Source organism: Castanea sativa, chromosome 5 (genome assembly GCF_040712315.1).
Source record: "Castanea sativa cultivar Marrone di Chiusa Pesio chromosome 5, ASM4071231v1".
NCBI classification, from domain to species: domain Eukaryota; kingdom Viridiplantae; phylum Streptophyta; class Magnoliopsida; order Fagales; family Fagaceae; genus Castanea; species Castanea sativa.
Genome location: NC_134017.1, coordinates 20,896,029 through 20,918,759, shown reverse-complemented (window position 1 = coordinate 20,918,759; position 22,731 = coordinate 20,896,029). Strand labels below are relative to the sequence as shown.

General features: G+C 35.0%; 3 protein-coding genes across 4 annotated transcripts; all 3 read right to left on the bottom strand.

Moving 5' to 3' along the window:
• Positions 1-1,625: 1,625 nt before the first annotated feature.
• On the bottom strand, positions 1,626-2,420 carry LOC142634900 (uncharacterized). The gene is made up of 2 exons (XM_075809144.1): positions 1,994-2,420; positions 1,626-1,888 (listed from the first exon to the last, which is right to left on the bottom strand). The coding sequence occupies exons 1-2, from the start codon at positions 2,418-2,420 to the stop codon at positions 1,626-1,628; spliced, it is 690 nt and encodes a 229-aa protein (XP_075665259.1).
• Positions 2,421-4,014: 1,594 nt separating this feature from the next.
• Positions 4,015-9,801, bottom strand: LOC142637355 (MAR-binding filament-like protein 1-1). 2 transcript variants are annotated; one of them, XM_075811633.1, is made up of 4 exons: positions 9,367-9,801; positions 6,697-6,737; positions 6,444-6,584; positions 4,015-6,026 (listed from the first exon to the last, which is right to left on the bottom strand). In XM_075811633.1, exons 1-4 carry the CDS (start codon positions 9,647-9,649, stop codon positions 4,317-4,319), a joined length of 2,175 nt encoding a protein of 724 aa, XP_075667748.1. In that variant the 5' UTR covers positions 9,650-9,801; the 3' UTR covers positions 4,015-4,316. The 2 variants fall into 2 exon arrangements, with proteins under 2 accessions (XP_075667748.1, XP_075667747.1); XM_075811632.1 differs by having other exon boundaries at positions 6,697-6,740; positions 9,367-9,800.
• Positions 9,802-19,116: 9,315 nt separating this feature from the next.
• Positions 19,117-22,407, bottom strand: LOC142637090 (FCS-Like Zinc finger 10-like). The gene is made up of 3 exons (XM_075811377.1): positions 22,198-22,407; positions 19,797-20,902; positions 19,117-19,703 (listed from the first exon to the last, which is right to left on the bottom strand). The coding sequence occupies exons 2-3, from the start codon at positions 20,837-20,839 to the stop codon at positions 19,553-19,555; spliced, it is 1,194 nt and encodes a 397-aa protein (XP_075667492.1). The 5' UTR covers positions 20,840-20,902; positions 22,198-22,407; the 3' UTR covers positions 19,117-19,552.
• Positions 22,408-22,731: the final 324 nt, after the last annotated feature.

Here is a 22,731-nt window from a genome sequence, read left to right as displayed (position 1 = left end):
CACTTTGTAAATTTCAGAATTTAAAAACAAGATGGCGTACCTTGGTGTGGGAAAATTCAAAACAAAGATTAGAAGCACTTGGGAACACTTTTAATCTTCACTCCAATTCCACTTTACGCCCAAGATGTGTGGTCTCTCAATCAGTTTTTCAAAGGGAGAATGAAAGCGTGTCTCACACTCTCACACACTACGTTTCTTTTTCTTTTCTTATCTCATCTTATTATAAATTCTGTATGTTTTTCCCTTTATAACTAACTGATTATCTAATTGGGCTGCCTACTTATCCTGCCTTTCCAATTGGGCTTTAGTGTGTGGTGGCTTGGAGTGGGACAAAAAGGGACCAATAAAGACACTGTAGCTCCAATGGACCTTGGGCTTTTCCGTCAACTCTCGACAGTTCAAAAGTTACCATTAATTATATTTAATATCACTATATAAATATAATTGCACTCTAGGCCTTATTAATAAATTATATCCCAAGACTTTATTATACACGTAACCCCTTCATAAAATATTCGTAGTAACAAAAGTTATAAATGTGATCGCCACTTTGTAAATTACTATATCTTATCCTTGAGTACCGGTTTAATTCTTTAAAGTTATTCATTATATATTTATGAAATCCAATTTCATAAATATATACTTTAGTAATTTCTTACTAAAGTGGTTAGGCCTAATCTCTGAATAACTGAACCATTAAACTTATCTCAAGGGAATATTTTATATCTCCATCAAGAGACTATGAATTCCATCTTGAGAATATATGTTCCATCAACACTAAATGTGGCTGCCCAACATGCGAGGTTTTGACTCGTCACTTCGGATCTCACTCGATATATCAAAGCAACCTACACTTCATGATCGTGTTCATTATTCTCTCAAGGATTAAGAGTTCATGCAAATAGAAGTCGTGAGATTTATTATTCATTTGACGATCCGTTAGGAAAATAATAAATCTCACAATGGCCGGTTCAATATAATTTAACACTTAAAACAAATCAAAATATCAATTAGAAGTTTCCACTTCCATGATCAACACAAATCAACTTAGTTGACACGTTATAATGATGCTTCGCAAATGAAATGCTTGAATTTCATCACCGACTATAAACTATAAATTCTGAGTTTACAAAGACTTGTGATTTACATCTTGTGACTTTTCACATAAATCACATACAATGCATCTCATGGACTATATGATAATGTCCCATATTCATGTTACCATTATTTTAGATAATAATAAAATAACTTTATCAATCACAATATTAAGTCATACATCATGTCATACATAATGTCATACATAATATCATACATAGCATCATACAATAGGATTTAAGGGCACTAATCCTAACAACTCTTTGGAACTCGCAGGACATAGCTTGAACTTCATAAATTAGATTAGTAACAGAAGCAGGAGCAGGAGAGTTATCATGCAGGGCCCGAACCAAATTAAGAGAGTCTCCTTCCAAGATGAAGTCCTGAATACCCATATCAACTGCAAAAAACATTCCAACTTCAAGAGCCTTTGCTTCAATCTCAACAGCCCCCAACGAAACTTGAAACTTTTTGCAAATCCGAGCAATAAAATTACCCACATGATCTCTTATTACCACTCCCACACCAACTTATTTTTTACTAGCAAAAACAGCTCCATCCACATTAATCTTATAAGAAGGCTCATCCGGAGGTATCCATTTCGACTCCAACTGCTGCTGCATCTTTACCGGAGCTTCCAGCACAGCCCAGTAGTCATCTAAGTATTGTTTACACCGGAATAACAACTGATCTCCACTTTTCCTTAATCCCCCATGTCGCACCTCATTTCTGTTAGTCCACATAGCCCAAACAATAGCAATAGCCAATGCCAAATCCTCTTCAGACCAATTAGCTTCCATTAATAAATACCAAAGAAAATCCATGAAGTTTCAAAAGTGCAAAGGGCCAGAAGTTTGAAACAGCTTTGATAACATCCAAGTGTGATGAGACTTAGGACATTCCCAGAAAAAATGAACCATAGATTCAGACATTAAACCACATTCTTCACAGGTATCATCTAGAAGAACATGTCGGTGAACTAAGTTTGCTTTTGTTGGGAGAATATCATTTGCAACTCTCCAAGCAAAGTAGCTTATCTGATGAGGGACATTGATCTTCCACAATTTCCTCCAAAATAATCGCATACCACTATCATTAGAGGTGGAACTAGCAAGTTCTTTTCTATTAAGATCCATAGCAATCTGATATGCACTTCTTACTGTGAACAATCCATTAGATGTTGCACCCCAAATTTGTTTATCTTCAAGAAACCAGTTACTCAATGGAATTCCCCCAATAATCTCAGCTTCAAGAGGAAGGAAAGAACTGTTAATCAAATTCAAATTCCAACTCTTATTTTCCAGATCATTAAGGTCATCAACCATAGAAATGTGAGGATTTAGACTCCTAAAAGAAATCACCCTATATGAGAAAGAGTTTGGGAGCCACTAATCCTCCCATATCCTAAAACGCCTTCCATTCCCCACACGCCATCTTACCCCTTTCCTAACAATCCCTTGAGCTAATAAAATGCTTCTCCAAATATATGATGGATTATTCTCCAAAGAAGCATGAATGAAATCACAGTCTTTAAAATATCTCGCCTGAAACACTCTGTACACCAAAGCATTTTGAGCCAACTGCAACCTCCAACCTTGTTTAGCTAATAAAGCCAAATCAAAAGGTTTCAGCGATTTAAACCACATCCCTCCACAAGATTTAGGCACACACAATTTCTCCCAACTCATCCACATTTTATTAATCAATGATCAATCTATTTACAATAGTTAATTTTGGGCCTTTAAAATAGTGCTCCTAAATTATATTATCGAACAAGTAAAGAATATAAATAACTCGTAACCAATTACATTAAATAAATAAATCCTAAAAAAGTCTCAGATCAATCACTATTAATTACAATTAATTAGGTCCAATGAAATCGATCAGGTCAAAAAATTTCTGGTGTAGACACCAAGAATCCATTCCCTTTTCTTTCTTTCTTCTTTTCTTTTTTTTTCTTTTTTTTTTTTGTGTGGTTGATGTGAAGGATCCATTCCCTTTGATTGAACTGAAATCAACATATTGACACAATTCGACAATTGTAATCTAATATTTGATTAGGCTGCCTTATGGACTTTCTAAAAACACATTTTCCTGGCTAGCCACACCCTTTTGTTATTTTAGGCAAGCAGCCTAGGAAGCACGGACATGGACACTGGTATGACAAGGTGACACAAACAATTTTTAAAAAATTATAACAAGAAACAACATGTACAACACTAGTATGACACAGGTACGATACCCTAAATAAACTTCCTAGTAGGTAGCCATAAAATTTTAACTTTACTAGACATTTCCTCATATTTCTTTTTTACTTTTGATAAGTTGGAGGATGTGAACTTAATGATATGGTTCTATGAATTGACTAGGAGTTTCATTGTGAAGGGTGCAAAACAGTTTTTGGAAACTTTGGTTGGAATGAAGATATTACAAGTCAGTCAAATGGTCATTTTTATTATCTTTGGAGTTAAAGTTTCATTATAAACAATGCTCACAAAAAAACTTTGGGGTGAAAACATGACTGTTATCTGAGAGTCATGCATGTGACAAAGAACTTTAGGAACTAGTCAAATAGCTCAGTCAACTAGTTAAGGAGAGAGCACTATTAAATGTCAAAGTAACCCAGGTACTACAGAACAAGGAAGTCATTTTGTTTCATACTTCAGTGACACTTTAGTTAGTTCTTTAGACATTTTAATATCATCTAAGAAAACGTTTGCACCTGGGGTTTCTCAAAAATAATTGCAGATTATTCTATACCCTAGTGCACGGTGCAAATTTGTTAAACACCCATACACCAAGTATATATGTTCCAACCTTTTGTTATATAGATTAATAATTTAAATAAATATATAAATAAACCAAGCAGACAAACAAAAGCTAGACTCATTTAGAAGACTAACAATTTTTCAGAATAATGCTAGCAGCTAGCTAAAAATGAATATATTATATAAAAAGAAATGAAAAATTAGTAGAATACTTCACCCAGTCAAAAAAATTACAGGGATTGATACTATACATCTAAGAACATACAATGGATACAAAACTCATCAATGAGAATCCTAACATACATGCTTTAATCAGTTTTCAACCCTCGATATATCTAATTGTTTTGCGCCCAAAAAAAATGTCAGAGAAGAAGAGAGCCGAAAAAAAACTCACTTCTGAGGATACAAGAACATTTGAAAATGGGGGAAGGTTACAGAAATCATGATACCTACTCATTGGGGACTAGCCTTTCTCCTCCTAACATTTTTCTTTGCAGCTACTGTAACATTGCCTTCAGCTTCTTCTTGCTGTGGTTGTTGATTATTTACAAGAGCTTTTGACGAATTCATTTGACTCCTTGCCCGCAATATTTCGCCCTTGGCAGATGCCAATTCATCCTCAAGCTTCTTCGCTCGCTTCTCCAAACTCTCCCTTTCCTTCCCTAGTCTCATGACAAGATTATGAGCATCTTCCATGTTTTCCTGGGCCTCTTTAGATACATTTTTTTGCTCTGTAAGAGACTTGTAAAGCACCTCCTTTTCATCTTCAAGTTCAGAAATTCGAGAATTAGCCTTCTCTAGATCTCTAGAAAGTACAAAAACATTTCGGTTCATCTCATCAAGTGATTTGGTAGCCTCTTCCAGGTCTGTTTCAAGAGATCTTCGAGCTTCTTTGTCTTTCAAGATTTGCTTCTCCAAAGTCTGTAGTTCTTTGCTTAAAGAAGAAACTACATTTTTTTCTTCTTTTAAATCATTGGCTGCATTTTCTGCTTTTTTATAGACACCAACCAATTCCTTTTGTAGTCTATCACGATCTTCCACTGTAGTTGTCAGTTCATGGGACACAAATTGTAGCTCCTTGTTTGTTTTCTTCAGAACTTCCTTCACTGCTGTCATCTCACCAGCCAGAACTTCACTACTTAGTTTTGCCTCATCAAGACTCCTCTGTAGTGATTCCCTCACTTCACTAAACTCTGCCTGGACCCTAGAGATCTCACTCTCAAGCTCTGAGCACAGATTCATAGACTGTTTTAGTTGACTTCTGAGATCAGAAACTTCATTTCTAAATTTTCCAAGGGTTTCTTGTGTGTTATGGAGTTCAAGTTTCAGATGCTTTACATTGTTCAATTCTGTGTCCAGCGTTCCCCTCAAACTATCTCTTTCTTGGGTCAAATCAGCAATTATTGCTTGGTTTTCACTCACTTCATGTAGAGCAGGCTCAAGCTTCTGCTTTAGCTGCTTAAGTTCCTCTTCTTTTTCTCCCATAAGTTTAGCATCCAAAGCTGCCTTCTTCTCAGAAGATGACTTTAGATCATTGTATTCCTCCTTAATTACATCCAATTTCCTCTTATAATCATCCCTCTCAAAAGTCAAGGAACTCACTCTTGTATTTAATTCATCCACCATAGAATTTTTTGATTCTAGTTCCTTTTGAATTTTTAGGTATTCACCTTCCATTCCCCGTATTTCTGAATGTGCTTTAGCAAGTTCATCCTTAGTTTGCTTGTAGGTAAAATTCAAGTTGTTCAACTCTAATTCCTTTTCAGCAAGAGAAGAGCTAAGATTTTGAACATTATCTTCTTTATCCTTGAGCTCTAGGCTGAGCAAATTGATCTTTTCCTGTAAGACTTGAATTGAATCAAGCTTTTCCTTCAAATTGTCTTCAAGTTCCTTTTTATCATCCCCAGCCTTTGAAAGGTTGGTCTCAAGACTGTCAATTTGAGCTTTAAGCTCCTCAATCAATCTTTTCTCACTTTTCAGCTCCTGTCCCAAACCTCTGATCGTACTGTTTGCTGCATTTAGTTGGCTCAATAAGGTCTGCTGCTCCTCCTTTGCCTTTCTGAGTTGCTTGGTTCGTTCTTCCTGTTCCTTCAGTAACTTTGATTCAAAGTTTCTCTCTAATGAAGCAGTGGCAGCTTCCTTTTCTTTCAGTTGGGACTTCATCTGTGAAACTCAACCAATGCATGCATGGGTTAAAATCCAACAACTAGCCAAAGAAATAAAAAGGTCTGGCAATAAAGTCAGAGTAGTTTAATCTTTTTTAAGCTCAAAACAAGTAAAAATATTCTTGCAAATTTTTCTTCTTTCATTCCACTTAGAGAAAAGTAAAAAGGGAGCACAGGGAGGGATCTTTCTATCCCAACAGAAGCATTCGAGCATCCAAGTAGCAGAACAAACTTTTATATCTTCAAAACTACCTCATGTTCCTTTTGCAAGGGGAAAAAACAAAAAAGGCCCTTCAGAAGGGTGTCTCTTGAATGCTCAAAGGTGCCAAGTCATATTAGCTTATGAGAAACCTTGACTGTAAAAGGCATTGGCAGCTTAAAGATGCTTTTTTATTTCATAAGTAAATAGGCTTACAGATTCTATTATTGCATTAGTAGCTGTCTTTTCTCTCTGAGCCAAAGCATAGAGTGCACCAAAAACACCAGAACCAAATACTGCAAGACCATTCAGCAGAGACAGGAAGGGATTCGGTGGAGCATCTCTTTGAAGTGCTTGCTGTCCATAAAAGCTACTTACTTGAGAACACATCAAGTTTCAAAGACACAAACATAAAAACAACAGATTATACTAATCTAGACTCATTTGAGAATATAGCAGAGATCCAGACCTCTGCATTTTGGTTCTCCTCTGGTTTCAGTAGCTCACTTTCTTCTGAAAGAAAATGAATAACGTTATAAACAATCATACTGAAGAGATTGCAATCGGGTACACGCAATAATAATTGTTAAGATGGAGAAAGAATAGACCATGACAGAGAAAGCACCTAAAGATTAAGCACATAATCAGAATCTTTTCGAGAGAGATTATACAACATATTAAAACTGAAGAAGTCCATGAAAATCAGAAAGCCCCTAATAAACATTGTATCAATTCACCATTAGTGTATATATCAAATTGTCAATATAAGCTGGCAAGTTGCAGTATCCATATACTTTAGATCCTTAGGTGAAGAAATATCCTCCAAGCCTTATTAAGTTTGAACAAACTATATGACCAAAAAAACAAATAAGCATAAGTCCCTTATTTTCACCTTCTTTTATAGACATATTTGTCCAGGAAATATGTTTGTGACATTCACTTTCTTTAATCTATAAAAACAAGCATTTCCAAACACCCTTATCAAAATTATCAAAATTAGAGTTTCTTGATAGAAAAACATCATCATATGCCAAGTCACTAATGTGCACTGCTACATCTAAGCTTAGATCTTGCCATTTGTTCCTGGACATGGTTACATCCTAGATGATCCATCTCAGGCTAGTATGACGGTTGGAAAGTACTTCAGAACCCCCTCAAATCATAAGTCTAGTCGTATGAATGTAACTATTATACAAGTTGAAAAGACCAGGAGAAGAACATGATTATAATTCCAGGGCTTAAGAAGAAATTTTCGATACATAGAGTGAGGGGCAGTGAAATTCACAGCCGATCCCAATCCTCAAAAAAGGAGGAGGCTTTTGGAAGGTCGATGCCAGCATAACATTTGGTCACTTCATTACAAATGAGGAGTGAGGGGCAATCAACTTTATGCCAGGAATTACTAAGCAACTTTCATACCATGAATATTAAGGAGAAGCAATGAAAAATGAAAGGTTTCATGCCACAATATTTTTCCCAAACAACACTAACCTCTCCATCCAATCTCCATTTTAAACCCCAGCATCTCTCTCTTAATCAATAACTAATTTAAAATTCATCTATTCCCATTACATTATTTTGTGTATTTGTATTTAGGAATTGGAAAAAGCCTTTCCTAAACCTATATCATATGAGATACCTTGAGTCATTTGTGGAATTCTTGAAAGCTTTATATCAAGTCACAAGTCACAACCACCAAGAAATATAAGGGTGCACACATAATGGGCTATAATAAACATATGCTGAAATGCAAGGTTGCCATTAGAACTTGATCTCTGAAATTAAAGTTACACCTTTCATGAAATCATTCTTTAAAAGAAAAAAAAAGGGGGGGGGGGGGGGGGGGGATGTCATATTAATCCCATCATTTCAGTCATGAAGGCAAAACATTGATAATAGTATATACTTACCCTTCTTTAATTCAATGACAAAAGATAGGTATTTTTAATGGTAAAGTTAAAACACATCTGGCAATAGCCATGGCATAATTAGCTTTGAGCTTACTTCTCTCTTTATAATTCCAAATCTAGCACAAACTACTGGTCTACACTACTAAGAACCATCAAATTTTACCATCCAAATAGACTGTTGTTGAATTTACTTAAAGCAAATAGTATAATAAGACAAGTTCCTTTATTAATAATCATAATTTTAGACTGTATACTTATGGTTTTGAAAGTAATAGATATGCTTAAGTACCGATTTGGATTCATATCCTTACATCTGTTTCAAACTGATTTTTTTTAACAGGTTCTCATGCTAAACTATTAAAACCAAAATTAACATTTGCCACTAATTTCTTGTCATCCTCCCCCTATCACAGAAACCTAACTTAGATTGCTATACTTTACACTACACTAGGTGACTCAAACCAAGATAACATTACTGTTCATTATCTTTAAATATTTATTTTGGTTCTCCTACCATTATTCATGCAAGTACCTCCTTAAACTAAATCAGCAAAAAACCAATTCAACCGACAGGTGTTAGAGGTAACCAGCCATTATTATCACACATAAATGAAATAGCTGAATATTAATTAAAAATAATAATTCAGTAGTACAGAGAGGTGGCAATTAGCAAATTTTAGGGGGTGTTTGGTACACCATCTCAAACAACAATTTTCAGTTTTTAATCAACATTACACATTTTTTCACACTTTTTCACCCCACGTATTTCCACACATGATTTCAAATAACAATTTTCAGTTTTTATTAAGTGCATATACCAAACGCCCCCTTAACCCCCCCAGAAAACATTGTCTTGAAAAAGAATCTAAACCAATACAAGAAACAGACAAAACTCAAAATTTACCACACCAATAATATGGAGTTGCTTAAAGAAAGTGTATAAACTAAAAAGAAACAATGATTGTAACTAACCCTATTAAAAAGAAATAAGAAGAATAAGATTTAAGTCCCAAATTCAAATAGAACAGAACAAATTACACTAAACTAAACCCAATCAACTTTTCTTCTAAAGAACACATTAGAAAAGCAAAAATCTTAAAGACCCATATCACCAAAGTCATCAACTTGTTACAAAAATAGAACTTCTTAATCATAGAGCCATAAAAAGAATGAAGCAGCAGTATATGTAAATCTTTGAAAGCCAAAGAGTTTTGATATTTTAGTCTTACTTGTTGCTAAACCTTCAAGAGCTCTAGCCTTGAGTTGCAATAAGGGAAGAACCGTAATACCCACAAACAGAATCGCCCTCCTCTTTAAGTGAACGCTGTGGTTTGGGTCTTCATGGTGCATAGAAGCCATTGGAACAATGTTCTTCCTCTTTGTCTCTGCATTTCTTGTGCAAGAATACAAGAACATGGGTTGAGAAGAAGAAGAAGAAGAAGAAGAAGAAGGAAAGCGAGATTGGCAGAGGTGAGAGTGTAAAAAGCAAGAGCTTCCCACCACAAAGCCCATTGCTTGAGAGAGAGAGAGAGAGAGAGAGAGGTTGTGACACTGTAAATGTAAAGACTAAAGAGGAGATTGTTCTTTCGTTCTTTCTATCTTTCAGACTTTCAGAACGGGTTTGTGTTACTATCACCAGTCGTGAAGTAACTTAAAAAATCTCCCAAGTTTTTTGTTGTAATTACCAGCAAGACCAATTCATCATTTTACCTTCACTCTAATAAACCCCTCAGAGTTCTCTTCACGATAATTTCATCTCTCAACTATTAATTTGGTCTTTTTTTTATTTTTTATTAAAGCATAATTTGGTCAATTTTATCGTCAACTTTGGCATATATTGTCTTGATAGTAACAGTTAAGGGATAAAATTGACAATGAATGACTTTGATTTTGAAAGTCAAATTGATATAACTGTCACAAATAAATGTAGATAATTTGTGTCTATTTGGAGACAACTCATCTAACTTTTGGCTAAAAAAAATTTGCTAAAATTATGCTAAAGTGTACTTATACCTTAGAAAAAATGGAGAATTTTGAAATTCTAAAAAGTTGTACACAAAAATTGAGCTTATAAACTAATGTCAAACATACACAAAAGTTTGGCTACAAAACTATTTTGCTCCAACCTATTACGTGGAGACTAAAGAGATTATTTATGTGTAATTTAGGTCACATAACATTTTTAATGAGTTATATAACTTGTTTAAATAATAGAAATAGATATTCTTATAAATTGTCACGTAATAAGTTGGAAAAGATAACGTCAAGCATGTTTAGGACCAAACTTTGTCCGTATATGTATAAGGTGAAATTGCAACTATAACTATTCACGGGTCAGGCAAGTTTAGGTTTGCCCTCAACCCACCACTAGATCGAATTTTTTTTCTATTTAACGTTAATTTTCTAAGAATATAGTTAGTTGTCCTATTGCAAAAGAAACTGGGAAACTAGCATCTCGAGTTTTAAAAACTCTAGTTTAATTAGAAATCGAGTTTTTAAAACTCGAGACCCAAGAGGTAAAATCTGATGTGGAAAAAATTCCACGTAGAACTCGAGTTTTAGAAACTCGAGTTCCACCATTTTTCGCTTCCCCGTAGAACTCGAGCTTTAGAAACTCGAGTTCCATCATTTTCCCTTTCAGATCATCCTTCATCTTCTCAGTCAGACCTAGCGTTCTTCTTCGTTTTCCTTGGGATTCTTCATCTTCCTGGGTTTCTTCATCTTCATCATCTTCGTTCAGATCGTATCTTCCTGGTTTTCTTTCGTCTTCATCATCTTTGTTCAGATCGTTCTGGGTTTCTTCATCTTCCTGGGTTTCTTTCTTCTTCATCATCTTCGTTCAGATCGTTCTGGGTTTCTTCATCTTCCTGGGTTTCTTTCTTCTTCATCATCTTCGTTCAGATCGTTCTAGGTTTCAATCTTCCGGGGTTTCTTTCTTCTTCATCATCTTCGTTCTGTTCTTCTATTGGGCTTCATCTCTCGTCTTCAACGTTCTGCTGGGTCTCTTTGTTGTCTGTTGTTAGAAGTCGAGTCTTTAAGACTCGAGATCTATGTGGCGTTCGTGGCATTTCTTGTCCAAGTCATCAAGTACAAATCGAGTGTTTGGGACTCGAGTTTTAAAATGAAACTTGAGTTTCTAAAACTCGAGATGCTATTTTCTTAATTCGTTTCAAATGTGTGTTAACTTACTATATTGCTCTCTCTCACACTGTTACTCTGAAAATTGCCTCCCACTAGATTCAACAACATTGGAGTAGGAGTAAAGGTTATCCAATGAACTGATGTCAACCATTGATCCACTGGTTATCGAGTCAACAAGCCAAAAAGTTTGATAGTTGCCTCTGTAAGAATCTCTAGTGGAGAGTTGATGGCAACATAAGGTGACAAAAGTCGAGGGAAATCTCAATCTCCATCTTCTTCAAACTTCCCAATACCATTGGTAGCCTACCATATCTCGACCTCCACGTTTAAATTTAATCATCGACGGCGAAATCTAGACCATACCAATGTCAAAAGGGCGGATTTTTTGCAAAATAACATCATGTTGCTAACAATTTCGTTAGTTAACAACGTTTTCAAACTATTTAGGAAACTAACATCTCAAGTCTAGGAGACTCGAGTTCAATATAAGAACTCGAGCCTAAAAGACTCAATTTCGGTGTTCTTGATGTAGCTAACGTGGTGTTTAATCCATGTGGAATCGACCTAGAACTCGAGCCTTAGAGGCCCAACTTCCATAAAGCAAATTCCTTGCCATACACTCTCGTATACTCTATCCACACACTCTCACTCTTTCCACACTCTCATTCTTCCTCAACCAAATTCCTCACCCAAACACAAGCTTCTTCTTCCTCATTGAAACCCTCAACCCAAACACTCCTTAGTTCTTCCTCATTGAAACCTTCAATGAAACCCACACACTGTGAGCTTCTTCCTCATTGAAACTCACATACTCACCCAAACATTCCGGCCACCCTACCTTAGTGAAACCCCGTACCCATTAGTCCTAGCTTCTTCACTGACCCCACACAGTCAAGCAGAAACACTAAAACAGTCAAACACCCAAACCTAAAAACTCGTGAAACATTCACACACGCACTAGAAAAAGGAAAATCATTTCTCCATACACTCAATTGGGTTGTGCTCTATTTGTGTTTAGCTGAAACTTATTTGTGCTTGATCTGGGCCCTGAATTTGTTCAGTTTCTTTGTTAATCGCTTAAATTATGCATTTTTTGTTTTGTGGGTTTTTTTTTTTTTTTTTTTTGTGTTGGTGCGCTGAACTGTTGGTGGGTTACTACATAAATTATGCATTTGGGTTATGAATTGTTCATCAAAATGGGGTTTTATAGCAAACCCTTTGGTTGTTGGTGTATCATTAGAAATGAGTCATTTTCAATAATAAAAAAATGCAATTATTTATGAATATATGTTTTAATTTGTAAGTCGTTTTCTTATATTTCTTTTCTTTTAGTTATACAATATTATTTATGATTACAGCTGATATTTAATGAATGCAATTTCTATTGGATATTTTATATTAATAAATTTCAAATGGTATCTTTATACTTGTATTATCAATGTCATCTCCTATCAATTGGCCGGAAACCAGCGGGTTGCTGGCAGCATTTCTTAGGTTGGTGTGTGTTTTATAAAAACCTAGCAAATGATTAACTTACACTAACAACTAAATAAATATTCACAATATTTAGAATAATATCTTAATAAAGTTGTCATAGATCTCACTCACTCAATAAATAAATAAATTTGTTAGAAGTTCCAAAGTGCAAATTTATAAAACTCTTACCTGAAATGTAAATTTATTTAGATGGTGAGAGAGGCTAAGAGTGTGAGATTAAGAGCTGCTGTGAGAGAGTGAGAGTAAGAGAGCTATGATTTAGGATTGTGTGAGGGAGTGAGAGTAAGAGAGCTGTTAGTTAGGGTTGTGTAGGGTCAAATGAGAAGAAGCTAGGGCTGTATTAGGGGAAACAGGGACTACCAAGAGACCACATGGATTAATATCCACTAAAACCTCAAACTTGAGCCTTTAAGGCTCGATTTTACTTAAGAAACTCAAGTCTCAAAGACTCGAGTTTTAGGTACATGTGGCTTATGAAGTCCACGTTAGCTATAACCAAAGCACCGAAATCGAGTCTATTAGGCTCAAGTTCTTAATTGAACTCAACTCGATATGCTAGTTTCCTAAATAGTTTGAAAATGTTGCTAACTAACAAAATTGTTAGTAGCATGGTGTTATTTTGCAAAAAAAATCCCAAAATGGCTAAATCTCAACATGAACTACTACAATCTCTAGCAATCATCAAAGATGAAAAGGTAAAAATAGGTTGGGCGGTTTCAAAGTTTTGAGTCCCTATACCGAATATCCTACCAGAACCAAGTGGCTTTCACATCGAATAACATGTCGCTAACTGGTTCAAACCAAGTCAAATAGATGGATCGGGTCCATCAAGTTATTGGACAACCCAAACTATGACAAAGATATAAAGATCAAAATAATAGTTTAGCCCAACTTTTTTATGTGTGTGTGTATAAAATTTGTTTATGTGGTAAAAGGAGGGGGGAAATTGAACAAGCTCATAATGTTGTGTCTAACACGAGTAGGTCTAACTAGGGGCAGTACTACATCTACATTGGATGGTGGGGGCCAAATTTTTTTAAAACTCTTCTATATTACATAAAACTAGCAACCCCTGACCATTTTTGTAAGGGCTCCCCAGCCCCCCACCCCCCAAGAAAAAAAATTTGGCCCTTGCACCTGCTCTCATTAAGTGATCTTTCCAAGCTTGCTTTGCAAACTTGAAGTCATACCATCTAGTCATTTTTTAATCTATTGACTTAGTTTTACCATAGCTTTTTACTATTGATACTCTCTCCCTCGTGTCAATTATGTTAAGCCATTAGTTTAGCTTGGCTTTTCCATTCCCATTCTCATTCCTATTTTTAAGTGGCCTTTGTCTACAACAATTTTCTTCTCCTTGAAAAAAAAAAAACCGGAAGAAAAGAAATTGTTAATATTTTCACTACCATGAATTGTATTTTATGAAAAACTATCGTCGAGCATAACTTTCAATGAAGATGCTAATTTATTTTGAATGTTTGGTATACATGCCTATAGAAAATTAGAGAACTTTTGTAATCGATAGAAGTTAGAAATATGTAAAACTCTCATGTAAGATAATTTTGTAAACATGTAACTTTTGTATAAAACATATATATGGTTTATGACTTAGTTTAGAGTAAAAGATTTAACTTTTTTATAAACTAATGTGCAAACCTGTACGCACACACAAATATACTTTGATATTTTTAAATTGCAAATCGATACGATGGCCTAATCTCAAACCTCTCCCCCTGTACCTTTCACCAACCAAGGCATGGCGGAATGTCTATGTGGTTGGATCTGGACCCTACACGTGGAGTGGCTATGAGCAGAGAAAGAGGAAACGTTAGCTACAAAATCCTATCCTTGGTCCGTGCCAAAGGCATGACTGCTTGGGAATGAAATAAGATATGCCTCTAACATGGTACTCAAACACTCACAAAAAGGGAGATAGTGACTTTCTAAGATCAACAGCTATAGGAAGACCCCTTATTTATTGAGTACATGTTGGACCACTTCAGAGACACATATATCACCTACAGTACTTCTGATGTCCCTCTCATTGCCCAAGAGTTGTTCCCCAGGCAATGGTAGAGTCACCTACCTGCATGCCACAATGCCATGTTGGCATATTCTCTCTCCTCTAGTCTCCAAATAGTACCCCGGCTATGGCAAGGTCCAAAAATAAGAAATGATAACTTAACACCAGTTTTTGTACTCAGCCATATTCCTCAGATTATAAGAGGAACATGCAGCTGGACTTTTAGGGTAAGAACCCTCGTAGATCTTTTGAGAAGAGAGTAGAAAGTTGATAAGATAGGAAGGTAGAAAACAATGTCTCTCTTTTAATAAATAACACCCTTATTGTACAAGAGTGGCCTCTTCTTCTCCTTCTCTAACCTTTGTGATATGTCAAAGCTTGTATACCTTTGTCACTCTTAAGCTTTTTCATTTAAATGTATTGTTAAATAACTTATTTTATCCCTCATATAAGCTCAAATCTAACTTGCACATACACCTCCCCAACCCAAAAATCTTAGTTCCGCCCCCGGTCCAACTTAATGGGTACAACCTGAAAGTGTGAAGCTTAAACCAAATGCCTTCTATTGAGCTCAAGCTAACTGATCAATCACATCCCCAAGTATGACCCTTCGGTCAAAATATCCTAGTACAATTGAGTTGTGCGTAGAATTATTAAATCTCTCATTAGGATAGTCTACCTCAGCCCTACTAGGGAAAAGGACTTACGTAGAAGTCAGTTGCCATTTGCCAAACTCGTCTACCTAAAAGGAGCATCAGAAAAATGACTGTATTTGTTACGTCCAGCATTAACTAATCCTCACAAACCCCCCATAAAGCGTTTGATGTAAAGTAACAAGGCTATCCCTCCTTGAAGTTGTAAGGAAGGAGCCCTAGAATTATGTCACCTCAATTAACATTAGAGGGGTGTTGTCAAGTTTTCTACTTGACTACATGTGGAAGCACCACCAACCTCCATTGAGGGAATCCTAGCTATAATACTCTCTCAAATTAGTAAGGAAGGTATGCATTCCATCATCTAGTTACTTTGCGATTTTTCTGAATTTATTATGTGAATCATTTCATTGACTTAATCTTTGTAGTGCCTCCAACCAATCTTGCTAGTTGCTATCTGGTCTAGAGAATAGGTCATTTCCTTTGAGCATGTCCCCCTACACATGAGTCATTGGAAATCTGAGCTCCATACTTCTATTTTTTGTTCCATTTGCCTACAATAAATGATGATCAGTGCAACATCACTTTCACATATACTCATCATCGACAACATTTTTATTATATATCAATCATAAGATATAATCTCAACAGTTGTGAACAATTAATTTTTACACAATAATGGTTTTATCAGTTTCTTATAAAAAGGACCACTCTTTAGTTCAAGTTGTACCTCTTGATAATTTGGGGTTAACCAAGAGAGAGAATGATTCAGCCGTTCAGGTAGTAGTAGGAGTATTCCAACCAATTAAATACAAAAGAGTTTCACATAAAAGGGAAGCAAGTGATTTGATATGGTTCGTGATTCCTTGTTTTATACTTTCAATGTGAAGAGTTTTTTTTTTTTAAATTGCTGATGTCAATGCAAAGAGTTAGGTATATAAATATTTTAAGTGAAGCATTAACAAAAGCTAATGGCAATTGGCAAGGAGATTGTTCTTTGGAGTTGTAATAATCTTTTGTTATAAGCAATAACCCGATTCCAATGTTTAATGTATATATAGTAAGTACTTATAACAAAGGTATCATGCAATTTTTAAAGGGCAAAGTAGATGCTGTCTGTGTTTTTCACATAACAATGCAAAGCACCATTACTAAGGCTTATCAATAAGTGCGTCGGTAATAGTAGAACCCCAATGAGATATTTGCTAATTGCAATGACTTGCGAACAAAGTTAACAGTTCCAACAATTGTGTTTATTCTTTTACAAATTACAACTTTAAAAAAAGTACATTTCTCTAAAATTGGCATATCCTATGAAATGTAAATTATGATTGCTTTGCACTTCTATATCTATTGTCATGTGCAATTGTAGCCTCGAAAGATGCATAAGCTTCCAACACAAGTGAACCATCACAATGTTCGATAATGCAATTAAACATTGAAGTGGCTAGTGCAATCTAGGTATTTTTTTTTCGTCAAGTATTAATTCTCCGTTGGTTTTTCCTTTAAGTACTTTTTTCTTTTTTCCCACAAAAAAAAAAAAAAAAAAATTTTCTATTCTCACTTTTTTGGCTAAACCTGCATAAATTGGAGAGAGAGAAAAAAAAAATATCCTCCATCTTTATTTCACTAGTTGATGCTATGATAATTTGTCTTTGACCAATACATTATTTTCCTCAAGGGAAGAGCCAAAGAGGGTGTTCGTGTTCCTTTTATTTTTGTTATGACAAAAGTAAAACAAAACCAAAACATACCCAATTACCCAGGTTACAAAGAAGAAAAAAAAAATTCATAAAACCAACCAAAATACTACTAATCCAGAAAAAAATTAAAACTAACATTATTATATTACTAATTTAACATTGTACCAATAGCTCAAGAATCCAAAAATTTTTATAAAATATTCTACAATTGTCAAGATGACAATAATGACAAGTTATTATTGATAAATGACAAAATGGTGTTAATCGCAGCTTATATGAAAATAAATGGTAAAAAACAACTAACACAATTATTAATGTAAAAATTGTTATGAAAAATATTGTCTATGGTAGTCTTACTCTTTGTAAAGAAAATTATAGTGTGACAACAAGTTTTGTTTGTTGAGACATTTTATTAGGCATAGAATGGCAATTCCGAAATATTTTACTAATCTAGAGCTCTTATCAGACTTTGGTCCATGTAAGCTGGATCAGACTCTTATTCCTTTTGGCATTTCCACCAATACAAATATGCCAAGCAAGGAAAATGCTTTTCTATCCTAAATAAGTATGCTAGATTGCCACGTCACAACCTTTTTTAAATCTTCTTAGCCTCTTCTTTTCTCAACAAATGAGAAAAGAGTGAAAGACTAGCCCACTCAAGCAGAATATATTCAAGATTAGTAAAACATAGCAGAACATATTCAGATTAGCAAAAACCCATGTCCAAATCACTAGACTATTTGACTATCTTCTTTTTTTTGCCTCAGAAGTCAGAACCCATCAAAGTGAGCTAAATGGAGAAGGGTTCCTCATTAAGAAAAAAGAATAAATGGGGTTATTATTATTATTTTAAATTAAATAGGAGAGAGCCCGCATTAAGAGTTCTGGCCTGGGTACTAATGTTATCTTAACAACCGACTTGCAATCATGTGTGGGGTTCAAAGCTTCATTTGATATACACCAGTCCATCAGTCCATGAGACCACCACAAAGGTTAGTGCTTTGAAAAGAATGCTAATTACTTAATTAGTTGGTGTTTCTTAAAAAAATTGGTTAGCTAAATATAATTTACACACCAAGGACAGAGCAAGGTGCTTAAGATCATGATTGCATAATATGAAAATATAGGACTAGAAATGACATTCTATAGCTGTTATTATAATTTATTGATCAAGGTTCTAGTCAAATTATGTACTAACTTTGAACACCAATTAATAATCCCTTTTAAAGGGTACTGATTTTAGAAGTTGAAGATAATATTTCAGAATTGAGATGTTTCTGGAACTAGATGGTGTTCTTGGTGCTTTGGGGTGCTGAGACTATTGGAAATTCATGATTAGCTTATGCTATGTTGTAGAAGTGCAAAGGAAATATGCGTTAAGTTTGTTGTCCAGTTAGTAGCGTGTCTTTGCACACAAGATAGAGAGAGAGATCTACATGTTATATGACTCCTGGAATGCAACAAACAATAACTCAAGCTGATTCATTAAAAAATACAAAAAAAACAAAGAAAGAGAAAAGGCTCCGGCGGCCAGATAAAGTAGTCCAAAAAAAGCACAAACTAGTCTGCAGACTCTGCACAAACTCTTATTACAACAAGATGAAATGATGATTGAGCTTTTTTGGGTAACAGTAATATGCCTCTTTCAAATGTTTCTAGCTATTGAAAAGGAATCAAGAAAGCACTAAAGTTTAATAACATAGCAAGAATCTCACCATCGATTTTACGAACTATCAGCTATAGCAAAAGTCCTGCATTCAGGTTGTCAATGTTCACAAGGCATTTTGTATTACTGGACCAAAATTCTTAGTTAGTAAAAGACTGTCATTAGGTTAGCTATGTAAGAATTATATCAAGACAGAAATGAGAAAACATACTTCTACTTCTAAATCTCTTGCAGGATCAAGAAACAAGATTCGTCATCATTTCTGATCTTTTAATTGTCAAAAATCAAGTAAGAGATATCACAAATAAAAAAGTTCCATTTAATTTGTAAATGCCGCATGCATGCATTAACGAGTTCATTAGGTTCAAAAGCAGCTACATGAACTCTCACCAAGGGCAAAGGCAGGAATGCAAAAGATATGAAAATTGATGGGCGAGGGCTTCCAGCCACTTCCAACCCATCTAATCAAAATTATAGGATAAACAACATGCTTCAGACTATATCTATGTCTCCATAAAAAGCTCTATGCCGTGCCTACCATGACTTGCCCATAGGCCCCATACTGCAAAAAGTTGAAACACAACTAGCAAATGACAAAATGTACTAGAGATCATCCATGGCTGCAAACAGATTCAAATACACAGCTCTTTATAAATAGATGATCTAGCTGCACCAATTTGACAACTTCATCAATCACTGACATGGGAGCCTGGAGACAGCAATCACAGCCCATTATGAAGCGAAGGGCATACCCATTATGAAGAAATCTTCATGGTAGCTTGATTCAGGAGAGCTTTCAGAATTGTTATTGTAAGCTATCTCTGATTCCTCGGCAAAAATCTCCTCAGCACGGCACTCAAAACTGCAAAATGCTTTATCACCTCTGCAAGAAATCAAAGGAAACCAAAGCCTTAAAATCTGGCATAGAGTAAACTAGAAAGGGCATAGAGAGCTTTTAAGTTATAACAAAACAAACCTGTATATGTAAACGTCCTCCCCCTCTTCCAGCCTTTTCTTGCAAAAATAACAGAAGCTGAAAATCTCATCAGATTGAGATGGGGTTAATCCATTTGGATTCTTAGGCACTTCAGGCGATTTAACCCCTGATTCTTCCTTCTTACCAAAATTGGCCAACTCATTAGTGGGACAATCCAAAACACAGTCACCAAAAATATGTGTTGTTTTAGGATTTGGACCATGAGAAATTATACAGGTATAATCCTCAGAGAGCTCTATCTCTTTCGCAGAAAGAGAACCTATAAGCCCATGGCTCGAGCCAATCGGAATTGGAAGCGAACTTGGTTTGTTACCCAAAGAATTTACTACTTGTGAACCTTCACTAATTACCAAAGGTGAACTCATTATGGAAGTTTTATTCTCAGGACAAAAATTCATCAAACTCAAACTATGAGTCTGAGTTAAGTCAATGTGTGAGGAGGAAGACCTGGTGGTATCCGACAAGCAAGATGTAATAGTTTTAATTGGTTCAACTTCTGAAGAAACTCCTTCAACTCCAAAGACAACATTTGTGCCACCTAATTGGGGACTAAGAGTCCTGGTTTTGGGAAGTGGGGGAAAGATGTAGTTTTTAGGCAAAGAATTGGATTTTGCAGAAGAATTAAGTGATTCAAGGTAATGCTTTGGGGTATTATGAATGTTGGTCTTCACTTGTGGTCCAAAAATTACATTCTTCCTCCGAGGTGAATCAAGTACTTCCACAGAAGGTTTGGTTTCATTCAAGAGTGAATTTACTATTCCAAGGCCTACTTTATTGCAATCCCACTTCTTTCGTTGCCCACTTTGGAATTGTGATCTTGGGGACTTAAGACTAAAGGGATTACTAAGATTTGAAAAAAGTTTCAAATCCAAAGGAGATGTAGGGCTCCTGACTGAGTCCGACTCCGATAAACATTTTGAACCAAACCCTACAATGAAACCAGGAATACTGAAAAGTGAGCTGCTTATATTTCTCAGGCCCAATACATCAGATTGCAAAGACTCTGAAGCAGAATCAGCCATCAGACTACTGTCAATATGTCTTTCCTCAGCATTATCTAAAAACCTCAGTCCTCTTATTCCTCACTGCATCAAATGAAAGTACTAATAAAAATAGTATAGAATCAAACACAAATCAATTAAAATAATGAGCAAAACTGTAAACAATGACCAAACAGCTATGAACTAGTTAAGGCAAGATGGGATAAAAACTGCTTGTTGATGTAGCTACCCCAAATGGAGGTTTTCAGTTGTACATTGAGGTAGAAGTGGAAATGGAGGTTCCAGATATTGATTAAACAAATAGAAGAAAATATCACATATCATAATTCTTTAGTCCAAAGAATGTGCCACAATGTATAGAACCATTAATGGGGCTCGAAGAAAACAACATTATGAATACAAAAATGTATTTAAAACAAGGTAACCATTTATGGAAAGCTTCCTTGAAAACCGATTATAGGTTCTACTGTCAGATAAGTCATTAGTGATGAAGAAAAGGAAAAGCTTTTGAATTTCCAATTCAAATTCAGAAATTCAGAACCATTAATCCATTGAAAGCAAGATAAAATTATTTTTTATTTGTTTGGGGAAAAAAAAGGAATAAAGAGTTCCTTAGACCCAGAAGTCAAATCAAAATCAATATAAATCTTCAATCCATGAGCATCTAACAAAGAAAGAAACTAATTAACCATTAGTCTAGAAACCCAAATTTAAAATCCCTGTAGAACATTCAGAAATAAGAACAATTGAAGCTACCTTAGATTGATCATCAAGATGAAAATTTGCCCAGATTATAATTACCCAAGAAACCCCCATAAAACCCAAATGAGAAACTCAAATAGAAACATTCAAGCAAGCTCTGAAACCACAGAAACAGTATTGCATTAAGCTTAAAACAAGGAACCCATTATGGGAATATCAAATATATCTTATCTATGTAGAAGAACACTAAGATCAGATATATATTATACACATAAAAGCACCCTTAACCACCTGATTTTCCACCAAAAAAAAATCATCTAAACATGCCTGGGTATAAAGTAATCAAGCGGAACAAAACCTTTTTGTTCAAGCCCAAGAACAAAAATTGATTAATCAATCAACCAAATGCATCAAAAGGGTACCTAAAATTCACTGAAGCAGGATTGATTTCCAAAACCAAAAAGCTTCATGCATGCATCAAAATGAAACCCCAAGAACACATACATGAACAGTAATAAACTTTACAAAATGATCAATCTTTTCTGAGCTTTAAAATCAAGACCCATTTTTTAAGGTCCCCAAAAAAAAAAAAAAAAAAAAACCCAATAATGCATTCAAATGGATCAGTGGCAAAAGCTACAAAACCATAGAAAATGACAAATTTATAGAAAACCCACCTGGGTTTAACCTCAGGAAAACTTCATCGATGATGTTCTGAGCTCAGACTCTGAAGAGAAAATCCAAATGCAGCAGAGCTAGATATTGACAAAGTGCATAAAAACTCGCCTAGCACCCCTCTCTATATAAATTTTTGTTTTTCTTTATTAGTTTAAAGAAAGAAAAAAATTCTTTTTTTTTCTTTCTTCTCTTGTATGCATCAAAATCAGAGAAACAGCGATGCACTGAGGCTTCTGATATACTCTTCACTTTCTCTCTCTCTCATGATTAACAAAGCTAGACGCATAGTACAACGTATAGTATAAAACTACGTATATTCCAACCAATGGTGTTTACACAACACGCGGCTTCTCATGTGTATTCATTTCACACGCAAAAGATTGGTACACTACATATTTGACCACCCATTTTCAACTTGACTAAATAAATTCAAGAAATTTTATATTTACGACATTTTCAAAATAAATTTAATGTGGTAAGTTATTATTAATGGTTATGAGTGGTTAAAAACGAAATTTAATTTATGAATTTAA